The following is a 12264-nucleotide window of genomic DNA, read 5'->3' on the forward strand; positions in this document are numbered from 1 at the left end:
CATGTAGAAGATGTTAACATCAGGCTGGGTGCAGTGGCTCACGCCTGTAATGCCAGCACTTTGGGAGGCCAAAGCGAGTGGATCACCTGAGGTCAGGAGTTCGAGGTCAGCCTGGCCAACATGGTGAAACCTTCTCTCTACTAAAAATACAAAAAAATTAGCTGGGCGTGGTGATGGGCACCTATAGTCCCAGCTACCCGGGAGGCTGAGGCAGGAGAATCGCTTGAACCTGGGAGGCAGAGGTTGCAGTGAGCTGAGATCGTGCCATTGCACTCCAGCCTGGGTGACAGAGCGAGACTCCGTCTCAAAAAAAAAAAGATGTTAACATCAGGGGAAGGTGAGTGAGGGGGACTGCTGTACTACTCACTTGAGTGAGGGGGACTGCTGTACTACTACCATTGCAACGTTTCTGTAGAATTAATTAAAAATAAAAAGTAATAAAACGAGTTAAAATAATGCAATAAAACTTTTTAAAGAAACTGTTTACCTTACAAAATAAGTATATTTGTTCAAATATCTCTATCAGCTATCATATTACAGACAGTCACTGTCACTGTAGAGAAGGTCAGCAAGGCTGGGTGCGGTGGCTCACACCTGTAATCCCAGCACTTTGGGAGGCCAAGGTGGGCAGATTACTTGAGGTCAGGAGTTCGAGACCAGCCTGGCCAACATGGTAAAACCCTGTCTCTACTAAAAATACAAAAAAAAAAAAAAAAAAAAGATTAGCCAGGCGTAGTGGCAGGCACTTGTAATCCCAGCTACCTGGGGGGCTGAGGTAGGAGAATTGCTTAAACCTGGGAAGTGGAGGTTGCAGTGAGCAGAGATCAAGCCACTGCACTCCAGCCTGGGCGACAGAGCAAGACTCTGTCTCAAAAAAACAAAAAAAAAAAAAGAGAGAAGGTCAGCAAATTTGTGATGCTTGTCTTTTTGTAAGAGAAACCTGTGTAACAACTTTATTTATTTATTTATTGAGACAGGGTCTTGCTGTGTCCAGCCCAGGCTGGAGTGCAGTGGCGTCATCACGGCTAACTACAGCCTCGGCCTCCTGGGCTCAAGTGGTGCTCACACCTCTCCGCCTCTCAAGTAGCTGGGACTATAGGCTGCACCACCACGCCTGGATAATGTTTTTGTTTTTTCAGAGATAGCGTCTTGCTATGTTGCCCAGCTTGCTCTGGAACTCTTGGGCTCAAGCTGTCTTCCCACCTTGGCCTCCTAAAGTGCTGGCATTATAGGCGTAAATCACCGAGTGTGGCCACAACTTTTTTTTATTTTTTATCTTTTTATTTTTTTTGAGACAAAGTCTTGCTCTGTCGCCCAGGCTGGAGTGTAGTCGTGGGATCTCAGCTCACTGCAACCTCTGCCTCCCGGGTTCTAGCGATTCTCATGCCTCAGCCCCGCAAGTAGCTGGGACTACAGGCATGAGCCACCACGACCAGCTATGTTTGTATTTTTAGTAGAGATGGGGTTTTGGCTGGTCTCAAACTCCTGGCCTCAAGTGATCTACCAGCCTCGGCCTCCCAAAGTGCTGGGATTACAGGTGTGAGCCACTGCGTCTGGCTCCTGGCCACAACTTTAAATTAGGCAATTCTTTTAAATATTTTGCTATAAGAATGAGTTCATGTGTGTTACAAAAATAATGTGTGCTGGGGAGGGACATTCATCTATAAAGGAGCAAAAGGCTCTCTGGCTGCCAGGGCCGGCCTTGCTGCCTATGGAGGGCTAGAAGTGCCAGGGACTCCACATCCCTCTGGAGCTACCCTCACTGAAGGAAGGTGGTGTATAAATACCAGCTCCCTCAGCCCTTGTGGGATGTACCTTTGAAACGCATGTTTTACACTGGTTTCCAGTTTTCCCAGTACAGTTACACTGTAGTGGCCCCCAGCGGTAACCTGCTTGAGAATGAACCCATTATTGGCTGTCATCCCTTCCCCACTCCCCTGCTGGTGTTTTCTTCACCTCCCAAATAAACTGCTTGCACTCAAATCTTTGTCTTAGGGTTGGCTTCTAGGGAAACCCAAATCAAGACAAACACTAACATTTTTTCAGACATCCCGATGGATCATCCTGTTACACCCTGGGCTTGGGAACCTCATTTGGTGACCACTGCTCTGCTCTGCGACAGTAACTCCATCTGTCTGTCCAGGCTCTCCTTGCACACCCCCAAGACAGCCCTTCCCAGTGCAGGGCAGCTATGATGGTAAAAGGGTCCTTTGGATGTTGAGCTAAAATCTGGCTTGTTGTGACCCTTGCCCTCCTGCCTGCACAGGGCCATAAGAGGACACGGAGTTCTGCAGGTTGTTAACTGGGCTCTGCTGGGGCCTCCAGCAATCCCTGGAGAAGGAGGGCACAGGGCCTGGCCATGAGGGCTGGACTGCTGGCCCCACCCAGCTTGACTCAAAGTAGCTCCATGTTTGTTACATATTGGACTTTCCCTAAAAGCTTTTGTTTGGGGATAAAAGCTCCACCGCCAAAAATGAAATGAATAAATATTTAATAACCACCAAATTCTAGTTCCATCTCTTGAAGTTGTCCTGAAGGTGGCTGGGCTGAATCCTCCAGCACATACATCTTAAAAAGTAACAGCAGGTTCTAGCACCTCCCTGCTTGTTCGGGGGGTAGTGATCTCTCCCACTCCAGTGCGAGATGCTGCCAGGTTGTGGGAAGCCCTGAGCAGGCCAAAAATAGCCTTCTACAAGCGATGCCACCAGATTTAACATCCAGGTTCTTACTATGCCTTCAGCACCACCTTGCAACATGGACCACAGGTAACGTAACAATGAGTTGACTTCACACATAGGCAGTCCTGCTGCAACCAGCTTCTGAAGATCAGCTAGTGGGCATGGGCAGCTGGTCATCTGCAATGCCTTGGCAAGGTGAAGCATGGCTGGCATAGCTGCTCACTTTACAGGGAGAAACTGAGGCCCACAGGAGGAACAAGTTTACATAGGTTGCACGGCATGGTTGCTTTAGTAAACATTAATAGAATGGGACTTCATTTGCTGTGTTAGGTTCTTATCAATACCTAAGGGTGACGGTTCTGACCATCATGAATGCTGTACCGTGCTGTCTTTGGTTTTTTACCTTGAGTTCACAACATCCCTGGGCACACCAGCCAGGCCAGCTCTGGGAAGCTCCCTTTGTTCAAAGCTCAGGTCCTCCCATCCTCATCGTTGTGGGCTGCTCGATGCCTGTCCTGGGCCTGAGCAAGCCCAGGTCCCACTCGGGCCCTGCCATAGTCCTTTGGCCCTGAAGGCAGTTTCACCTTCACCAACTTGACCCTTGGAGCTCCTCCTTCTCAGGAGCAGTTTACACCTGTTCCCAGGTTCAGCTGATCCACTCCCTCTTCCTGGACCTGCTGCAGCATTAGCCAGGGAATGGGGGTTCACCAATAACGAGAATGATTAACAAGGGGGTGGGGGATGATCATAGAGATGCCTGAGGTTCAGAAGCCTGAGAGGTGAATGTACTGAGGCCAGAGCCAGGGTGCAGGAGCCACCTTTCCTGCTAAGCTTGGATTTGGAGGGCTCATTAGGAGAGGTCTCTGTTAAGTGGTGTGCTGGTAAATGTTTGTCTCTCAAAACAAAACAAAGCCCTCCTGTGATAGTTAATTCTATGTGTCAGTTTCACAGGACTATGGGGTGCCGGGCTATGGGGTGCCCAGACCATGTGACCAAATATTACTTTGGGTGTGTCTGGGAGGGTGTTTCTGGATGAGATTAACATTGAATCAGACTGAGCAAAGCAGGGTGCCCTTCCTAAAGCAGGTGGGTCTCATTCAATCAACTGAAGACACGAACAGAACAAAAGGACTGAATGAGAGGAAACTCCTCCTGCCTGAGTGCTTAAGCTGAGACATCAGGCTTTTCCTGCCTTCAGACTTGAACTGAAAAATGGGCTCTTCTTGGGTCTTGAGCCTACCAGCTTTTGGACTGGAACTTACACCATTGGCTCTCCTGGTTCTCAGCCCTTTGGACTCAAACTGGAACTATATCATTGGCTTTCCTGGGTATCTAGCTTGCCTACTGTAGATCTTGGGACTTCTTAGCCTCCATAATCACATGAACCAATACTTTATAATAAGTCTCTGTTTCTCTGTCTCTTCATGTGTCTGCCTTTCTATACAGTCATGTGATGCATAACATTTTGGTCAATGACAGACTACATATACAATGGTGGACCCATAAGATTATAATGCCCTATTTTTACTGTACCTTTTCTATGTTTAGATATACAAGTACTTACCATTGTGTTATAATTGCTTATAGTATTCAGCACTGTACCATGTTGTACAGGTCAGTAGCCTAGGAGCAATAAGCTATCCCATATAGCTGTGTAGTAGGCTGTACCATTTAGGTTTATGTAACTACACTGTGGGATATTCACACAATAATGAAATCACCTAATGATGCATTTCTCAGAACTTATCCTCGTTAAGGGATGTGTGCCTGTGTGTGTGTGTTTGTGTGTATCTCCTATTGGTTGTTTCTCTGGAGAACACTGATTAATATAACATTACAAGCCCTGATTCGTAGTGCTGCTAATTTCTGTGGTGTAGATGCTCCCCCTGTGGGTGATTTCAGGCTGCCAATGTCACTGAACATGGAAGTGGAAGGTGTGCATGATGGCCCTTGTAAACTGGTACAAGCCGTATCCAGCACACCACTGACCCCCTCCCACAAACATCTTTCTCACCCCTCCCTCAGGGGGATCAGACTTCAGGTCTGCCAGTGGGGTGACTAGAAGTTCCAAGGATACACATGTGAATTCTCTTCTACTTTCAGCTTCCATTAGATCAGATAGTGAACAGACTGTTGACACCCTCCTGTAAGGAGGTTGGTAAACCAAGCCAAGGCCCCTCAGGTGGCCCTCTTGCTTCTTCTCATAGATCTCGATGCCAGGTTCATGGCTTGAGGCTTGTAAGGCAGCTGCTGCTAAGATTCAGATTTGCAACTGGGAGCAGCAACATACAGATTGTCCAGTCTAGCGCCTAAGCTCAGCAAACCAAGGAGCTCTGGGTTGGGCTCTCAGGCACCAGCCCAGATAATGCCTTATTTATTTATTTATTGAGACAGGGTTTTACTGTGTCACCCCGGCTGGAGTGCAGTAGCACGATCATAGGTCACAGCCTCAAGTTTCTGGACTGAAGCAATCCTCCTGCCTCAGCCTCCAGAGTAGCTGGGCCTACAGATACTTGCCACCATACTTAGCTAATTTTTAGACGGGGTCTCACTATGTTGCTCAGGCTTGGTCTTGAACTTCTGGCCACAAGCGCTTCTCCTGCAGTGACTCAGGAATCCAGGTTCCTTCTGACATAAGTCTCTCCAACCACCTATGGCCTGGTTGTCATCTGCACTGAGTGAAGGGGAGAGCCAGGAGACCTCATACAGGTTTTTATGACTTCTGTTTACATTCCACTGGAAAGCTCTTAACACAAGGACACAACTGACTGTAAGAAAGGCTGGGAAAGGTAGTCTAGCTATGTGTCCAAAGAACGGAGGAGTGCATTTTAATGGACAGCTAGTGGGTCCACCAGTTTGTAGATGAGGACAATAGTCTCAACAGGATTGACTTGCTAAAATTAATTGGTCACAACCAAGTGACAAAGCCAGGCCTCCACCCTAACCAGAGCCACCATCATCTCACCTGGACTGCAGTGGTGGCCTTCTCACTGGTCTGCTTGCCACCCTGCACACAGAGGGATCCTTTCAACACTGACTCCAATCACACTCTGACAGTGATAGAAATAAACTTATCAGTTCCTGCATGTTCTTCTAGCCCTCGGCCATGGGCTCATGGGTTCAGTGAGAGCAACTGAGTTGGGGAATGGCACAGCCTGAACCTGAGCCCAGATCTGACTCCACATTTTGGTCCCCCAAGCAAGAAACGACAAACGCCAGCTTCCAGGCCACTTTTATTTAAACAGAAGCAGTGGCCCCACAGCCACGGGGACATGTCTTCCAGACAGTAGACACAGTGCCTGTGGCTGTAAGAGCCTGACAGGGGAGATTCATGCCTTTCTCCTTGGCCCCCATGACCAAAGAAGAAAATAAAAATCACACACCATACACTGCCACACCCATCTCTACCCCTCCCTTTCAGTAATATCCAATTATTCATCCTTCTGGCCAAAGAAACTGGCTACAATTCTGATTCTAAAGAAAACTTTCATGCAGCCAAGAAACTTGGGACTCTGGAGGGGAGAGGCTTACTCTGATACTTTCCACATGCACTGCCCACTGGTGTCAAGTTTAACTCCACCCAAAACCATCACATGGATGGCCAGGGACAGGACTGGCTACAAAAAAAAAAGCCATGAACTCAGCTCACCATGCTAAGAAGATTGCCTCTTTCCAGGCAAGATTTTACTGGCGCAACATAACCTGAGGGTGTGATTCCAAAATACCTTCCTTTCCAAGCCCCAGGTTGTGGATAAGGTCTGGATTTTGGTTATATGACTAAGGGCGACAGAGGCTGCTGGCATCTCTGGCCACAGTCCCAGTGGCTTAGGGTTGGAGGCTTCACTGGTGAAACAATGGCACTGTATGATTAACTAGCTCGTGTTAACCATTCATCTACAGCAAGTAGAATCATCAGTTTTGCACTGAGCGAGGAAGCACATGGGTCTCCTATGACAGCTAATGCCAGAATTCACATGCTTTGTAAAATAGAGGATGAGGTTTGTTTCTTTCTTCTGCCCCCTCCAGAGGCCAAATGGGTAGGGTGGTTCCTTTGCCTTCTGAGTGCCTGGATGCCCCCAGCCCTCACAAGACCCTGCTAAGACACTGGGAGTGTGCCAAGCCTTGGGTGGGATGGGTGAACACCCTTCAATGACTCTGAGAGGATTCTGGCACCTGGAATGACAAGGCAGATGCTTCCCTGCAAGCCAGGTATAAGCCTTTCTGAAAATGAGATGGGAGCTGGCCTTGGGGTTGAAGGAAGGATCTTGAATGACAGATAATCCCCAAGTGTCCACTGGATCATTTATTTTTCCTCTGACTTTCCACACAAACGAGGCTTTCTGTGGGTTTTGCAACCACAGTGTCTAAGACAATCAGAAGGGTTCCAGGGAGGTCTTGTCTGTAGCGATGTGACAGATGAGGAAACTGCAGCTCAGAGGACAATGACTTGCCCACCTTGCACAGCTCACTGACAGTAGAGAGGGGCTGAAACCTAGGTCTCCTGACTCACACGCCACAACCATGACTGGCTCAGCTCCCTTAATTCCAGCTTCCCTTACATGACACAATTCCTTCTCAGATTCGGGTTTTCAGCTGAGGCTGGGCAGTTCTTAAGATAGAGTTGCATAAACAACCAAGTTTTGCATTATAACAAGCCAGGGAAGGACCTAGGGAGGTTCCCTTCCCTCTGGAACGGAAATGGAACTTTCTCTGAGCTTAGGATTTGTAAGGCACTGAAATTAACTACAGCTGGGGGTGGGGAGTGGTGGGAGAAAGCAAAAGAGGGATGAGTGGTTGGAGAAATCAAGTCGATGCTCTTTTCTTCCAGCCCCACAGTGAGAATCCTACAGAAACATGAGGGTGGACCCCACTTTCCCACCCGATGCTGTCCACTCCCCAGCCCCCATGCTGCAGAGCAGCGCGGACCACTCCCACCATGACAAAGTGGGTTTTGGGACAGGATGAGGCCTGCAGGGTTGGTGAGCCAAGAAGAATGAGCCCAGGTCCCCTGGATCCAATTCAGAGCGGAGACCACTCTCTCCACCTAGGTGTCCCAGGCTGAGGCTGGGACAGGATTCAACCCTGGAATGCCTTCTCCAGGAACACAGGGGCCCTCCAGGCCCAGGCATGAAGGAGGAAGGGGCAAGACGGCACCAAGGATGGCAGGGGGAACTTTGGCCTCGGACCTGGCTTTGGCACAGCGCATCTGGGGCCTCCCCGCTCCGTGGCTGCCCTCCTGAGATCCCAGGGTGGGGAAGAGCTGTCCTTCTCCTGTGAGGACCTCGTCTGGCTGAAGGAGGCGATGGCAGGGCAACTCCAGGGTATCCCCTTCATCATTCCAGCCATGGCTGTGCACAGGTGACCTAATGTGGAGCCTTTTCAGACTCTGCTGCAGATGTGACGCTGAACGGGAAGCAACAAGAGCTACCACTTACCCAGCACCTTCAATGTGACCGGTGCTCAACTCAGATGACAACAACCTGCAAGTAGGTATTACTATCCCCTTCAACTGATGAAGAGACTGGGCTCAGAGGGGTTAAGGGACTCACCCAGAGTCACACAGCTAATGAGTTCTAAACGGGGAACTGGACTCAGGCTTGTCTGACTCCAAATCCCACATTCTTTCCATTCCACTGGGCTGCCCCTGGAAGCCAGGAGGAAGGTGGTGTTGGGCTGTCAGGGTGGGAGTTCTGGAGGGGTTACTCTCTGAAAGTGTGGATCTGGGAAAGCAGCCAAGCTTGAGTGAAGGGAAGACGCCTGACCACTCACACGTGTCTGTCTCTCCAGGTGGGCTCCAGCTCAGTGCCTGGCGGCCTTGCAGATCTTGTCGTACACCTCGGGGAAGGCGTCCTGGCAACCCAGCTTCTCTCGCAGCTTGTGATACAAGGAGCCATCAAACATCTCCCAGAACTCCTCCCGGTTCATGTAGCAGTCGGCATACAGCATCTGGAAGCTGCAGAGGCAGAGAAGTGGGTGAGGACGCCAGGAGGCGCATGGAGCGCGAGGCGTGAGAGAAACCCAGCTGCTCACTCTGCAGCCCAGAAAGGGCTTTTGGAGGATTCCTCTTGTTTAACCCCCTTAACCTGTGAAGAAGATGGTGCAGGTATTCTTATCCCCCTTTTGCAGGTAGAGAATTGGGGCTTGGGGGTTAGGTAGCTTAGCAGTGGAGGCAGAGTCAGGAGTAAAGCTCAGACTGCCAGGCTTCTGCCCCTCTCCTTGGCCAGAGGCACAGCTGCCTCCCCTAATGGAGCAGTGGGGCTGTTTTCCTTGAATCTGTTATTGACTTTCAATAAACTGGAAAAGTATACAATTGGATAAGCTTGACACATGCATGCAACCAAGGACTCCAATCACTGCAGTCCACATTGTGGCTATAACCATCAGCCCCAAACTTTCCCCGTGCCCCTTAGTTATCCGTCGCCCTCTGCCATCCCCAGGCAACTACTGATGCACTATCAGTACGGATTCATGTGTGTTTTTGGGAATTTTATATGAAAGGAATCATATGGTATTGTTTTTTCCTGGCTTTGTCCATGTTCCACTCAATAGTTTATCCAGGCTGTTTTCTGAGCAATCCTCTGTCCTGGGCCTCTCTGCGGTTTTCATAGTCAGGAATCCCTCTCTCCTTAGCTTTGGCCTTTCCATGTGGAGCAGTCGCCCCTGGACACAGCTAAGCCCACACCCATCATCTGTCCCATGGGAAGGAGTGGGGTGACTCCCAGGTTTCTGGCTGGAGCTGCTGGGAGTGTGTGACGTGTTCACTGGAGGAGGGGGTGCAGGGAGAAGGGGGCAAGTAGTCCTGCAAGCCCACCCCCTGCCTATCTTTCACAGCTTAACTCCTGACCCAGAGGCTGCCACAGCTCCAGGGGCCCTAAGAAACCAGTTGATAGGCCTGGGCTCCTGGTTCTCCATAGAGCTGGCCTCATTCCCCTGGAGCAGTACCCTGGGGCTATCAGCTAGAGGGACCATACTGTACTCTGGGCCACTCACCCATGCACGCTGCGGACAAACTTCTCCAACTGTCTCATGCAGGACCTGGCTTCAAAATGTTTCACACGCGGCTCCCCATATGCTCCAATGTCGATGTAGAGCTCTGCCTCATTTCCCTTGGGGTGCACTAGGCCTGGCTGGCTGGGCAGGATGAATGGACACAGCCAGATGGGGTAGACCTGGGTAGACCAGGGAGGTGGGTATTGGTGCTTTTTCTCCAACAGGTGACAGGCTCATGGCTGGCCCGCTCATACCCACCCAAATGAAGGCTTTGCAGCATTCTCAAGACCCCCTCAGGTGCTCTCGGCTTCACTCCCTGCCCCCCAGCCCTGGCTGAGAACACCGACTCCACCACCCTGGAGGACAAAATCGGAGCAGGTCATGGGAGTGCTCAATGCCAGACCCTACGACTCCTCTCCCAGGGGGACCATCACTGAGTGGGCCGAGGCCTCAGCAGACACAGGGACAAGGACCTCATCTTAAAGTTGGGAAAACACCCAGAGGGCAGGTGTGCCCAAGGTCGGTCACACAATTCAGGGGAGGAGACCATGGATTCCAAGGGAATGTGCCTGGTGCGCCCTTCCCTGGCCTGCCCCACTCACGTGGATGTCGTTTTGAAAGGTGTGTAGGGCCTGCTGCAGGCACTTCATGGGCACCAGCATGTCCTGCACCACGTGGTGCTGCTCGTACAGCTTGCGCAGGGTCTCACCCTGGGTCAGCTTCAGGAGGGAGATCTTGGGAGGCACCATCCAGCCAAAGAGGTAGCGGAAGATGGGGTTGTTGCCAAAGGGGATGATGTCCTGGAAAACAAAGATTAGGGATGGAGAGAAAAAAACCAACAAGGGTTGAATGTCTCCAAGTGCAAGGGGGCCAGGGGCCAGGTCCCATTCTGTGCTTGACAGAAGCATGCCTGGGTCCAATTCCCCTCTTTGGAGGGGGTGTGATGGGACCTAGGACTTTACCAGTCCAATCTAGGTTTGCTTCTCAGCTCTGTCATTCGCCAGCAGTGATGACCCCGGGCTAGTTACTTAACTTCTTTGAGCTCAGTTTCCTTATCTGTAAAATGGGCCTTGTGAGGATAATGAGATATTAATACCAAGTGGAAGGCACTCAACCCTGTGCCTGGAGTGCAATAATGAGGTAGCTATCATTCCTGGTCTAGCTGTTGAATGAGCATAGTGATACTCAGAGAACTTAAGCAGACTCCCTAGGGGCACACAGCCAGAGACAGCTCTCATGGAGTGGGTACAGTCTGGCTCAGGTTGGACAAGGAGCCCATTGGTTTGCAGCATCCCTTGCTCACAGCCTGACCACCCGCCTGGCTCCCCCAGTTCGGTCTCCCTGGAAACCCTCCTGCGCAGAAGCTGTTCTCTTCCATGCCTCAAACTGCCATGAGGCGGGAGCTTCCTCGCTCAGTACTGCTGCCTCCTGACGATGCCCCCCACTCCCCTCCAGCTCTGCCCACCTCCAACAGAGAAGACTTTGGCCCCTGGGTCAAAATCTTCCTCCCTGCTTGAGTCCTGCCATGTTCCTGAGGGTCCCCAGTGTCCACTGATGACCGATTCTCACAGCTCCGGGAGCCCTTGAGTCCAAGGCCGCTCCTCCATTCATTAAACAGTTCCAGCCGGGTGCGGTGGCTCACGCCTGTAATCCCAACACTTTGGGAGGCCGAGGCGGGCGGATCACAAGGTCAGGAGATCGAGACTATCCTGGCTAACATGGTGAACCCCCATCTCTACTAAAAATACAAAAAATTAGCCGGGCGTGGTGGCAGGCACCTGTAGTCCCAGCTACTCAGGAGGCTGAGGCAGGAGAATGGCGTGAACCTGGGAGGCAGAGTTTGCAGTGAGCCGAGATCGCGCCACTAAACTCCAGCCTGGGTGACACAGCAAGACTCCATCTCAAAAAATAAAACAAACAAACAGGAGCTAAAACTATAAAACACAGGGAAAAATCTTCATGACACTGGATTTGGCAACAATTTCTTGCATATGGCACCAAAAACAGAGGCACTAAAAAATGGAATATAACCCAAACCATTGAATCACACTTTTTTTTTTTTTTTTTTTTTTTTTTTTAAAGACAAGGTCTCACTCTGTTGCCCAACCTGTAGTATGGTGGCACGATCACAGCTCACTGTAGCGTCCACTATCTGGGCTCAAGCAATCCTCCCATCTCAGTCTCCTGAGTAGCTGGGACCATAGGCACACACCACCATGTCTGGCTAATTTATTTTTGTTTTTTGTAGAGACAGGGTATTCCTATGTTGCTGAGGCTGGTCTTGAACTCCTGGGCTAAAGCAGTCCTCCTGCCTCAGCCTCCCAAAGTGCTGGGCTTATAGGCATAAGCCACTACACTCCACAAATGACACATTTTATTTTCTATTTTATTCATTTATTTATTTATTTAATTTATTTTTTGAGACAGAGTCTCACTCCATCATCCAGGCTGGAGTGCAGTGGCGTGATCTCGGCTCACTGCAACCTCCACCTCCCGGTTTCAAGCCATTCCCAAATAGCTGGGATTATAGGCATGTGCCACCATACCCGGCTAATTTTTTTTTTTTTTTTTTTTGAGATGGAGTCTCACTCTGTTG

At 50.2% G+C, this 12264-nt stretch overlaps 1 protein-coding gene across 1 annotated transcript in view; it reads right to left on the reverse strand.

Moving 5' to 3' along the window:
• Positions 1-5893: 5893 nt before the first annotated feature.
• Positions 5894-12264, reverse strand: part of DHCR24 (24-dehydrocholesterol reductase) — a 33813-nt gene continuing 27442 nt past the window's right edge. The window contains exons 7-9 of the mRNA XM_030812897.1: positions 10271-10468; positions 9669-9847; positions 5894-8631 (exon numbers count right to left, since the gene is read on the reverse strand). Of these exons, the coding sequence (XP_030668757.1) occupies positions 8478-8631; positions 9669-9847; positions 10271-10468 (531 nt within the window). The 3' untranslated portion in view covers positions 5894-8477. The remainder of the gene's footprint in view (positions 8632-9668; positions 9848-10270; positions 10469-12264) is intronic.

Source organism: Nomascus leucogenys, chromosome 5 (genome assembly GCF_006542625.1).
Source record: "Nomascus leucogenys isolate Asia chromosome 5, Asia_NLE_v1, whole genome shotgun sequence".
In the NCBI taxonomy this organism is placed as follows: Eukaryota; Metazoa; Chordata; class Mammalia; order Primates; family Hylobatidae; genus Nomascus; species Nomascus leucogenys.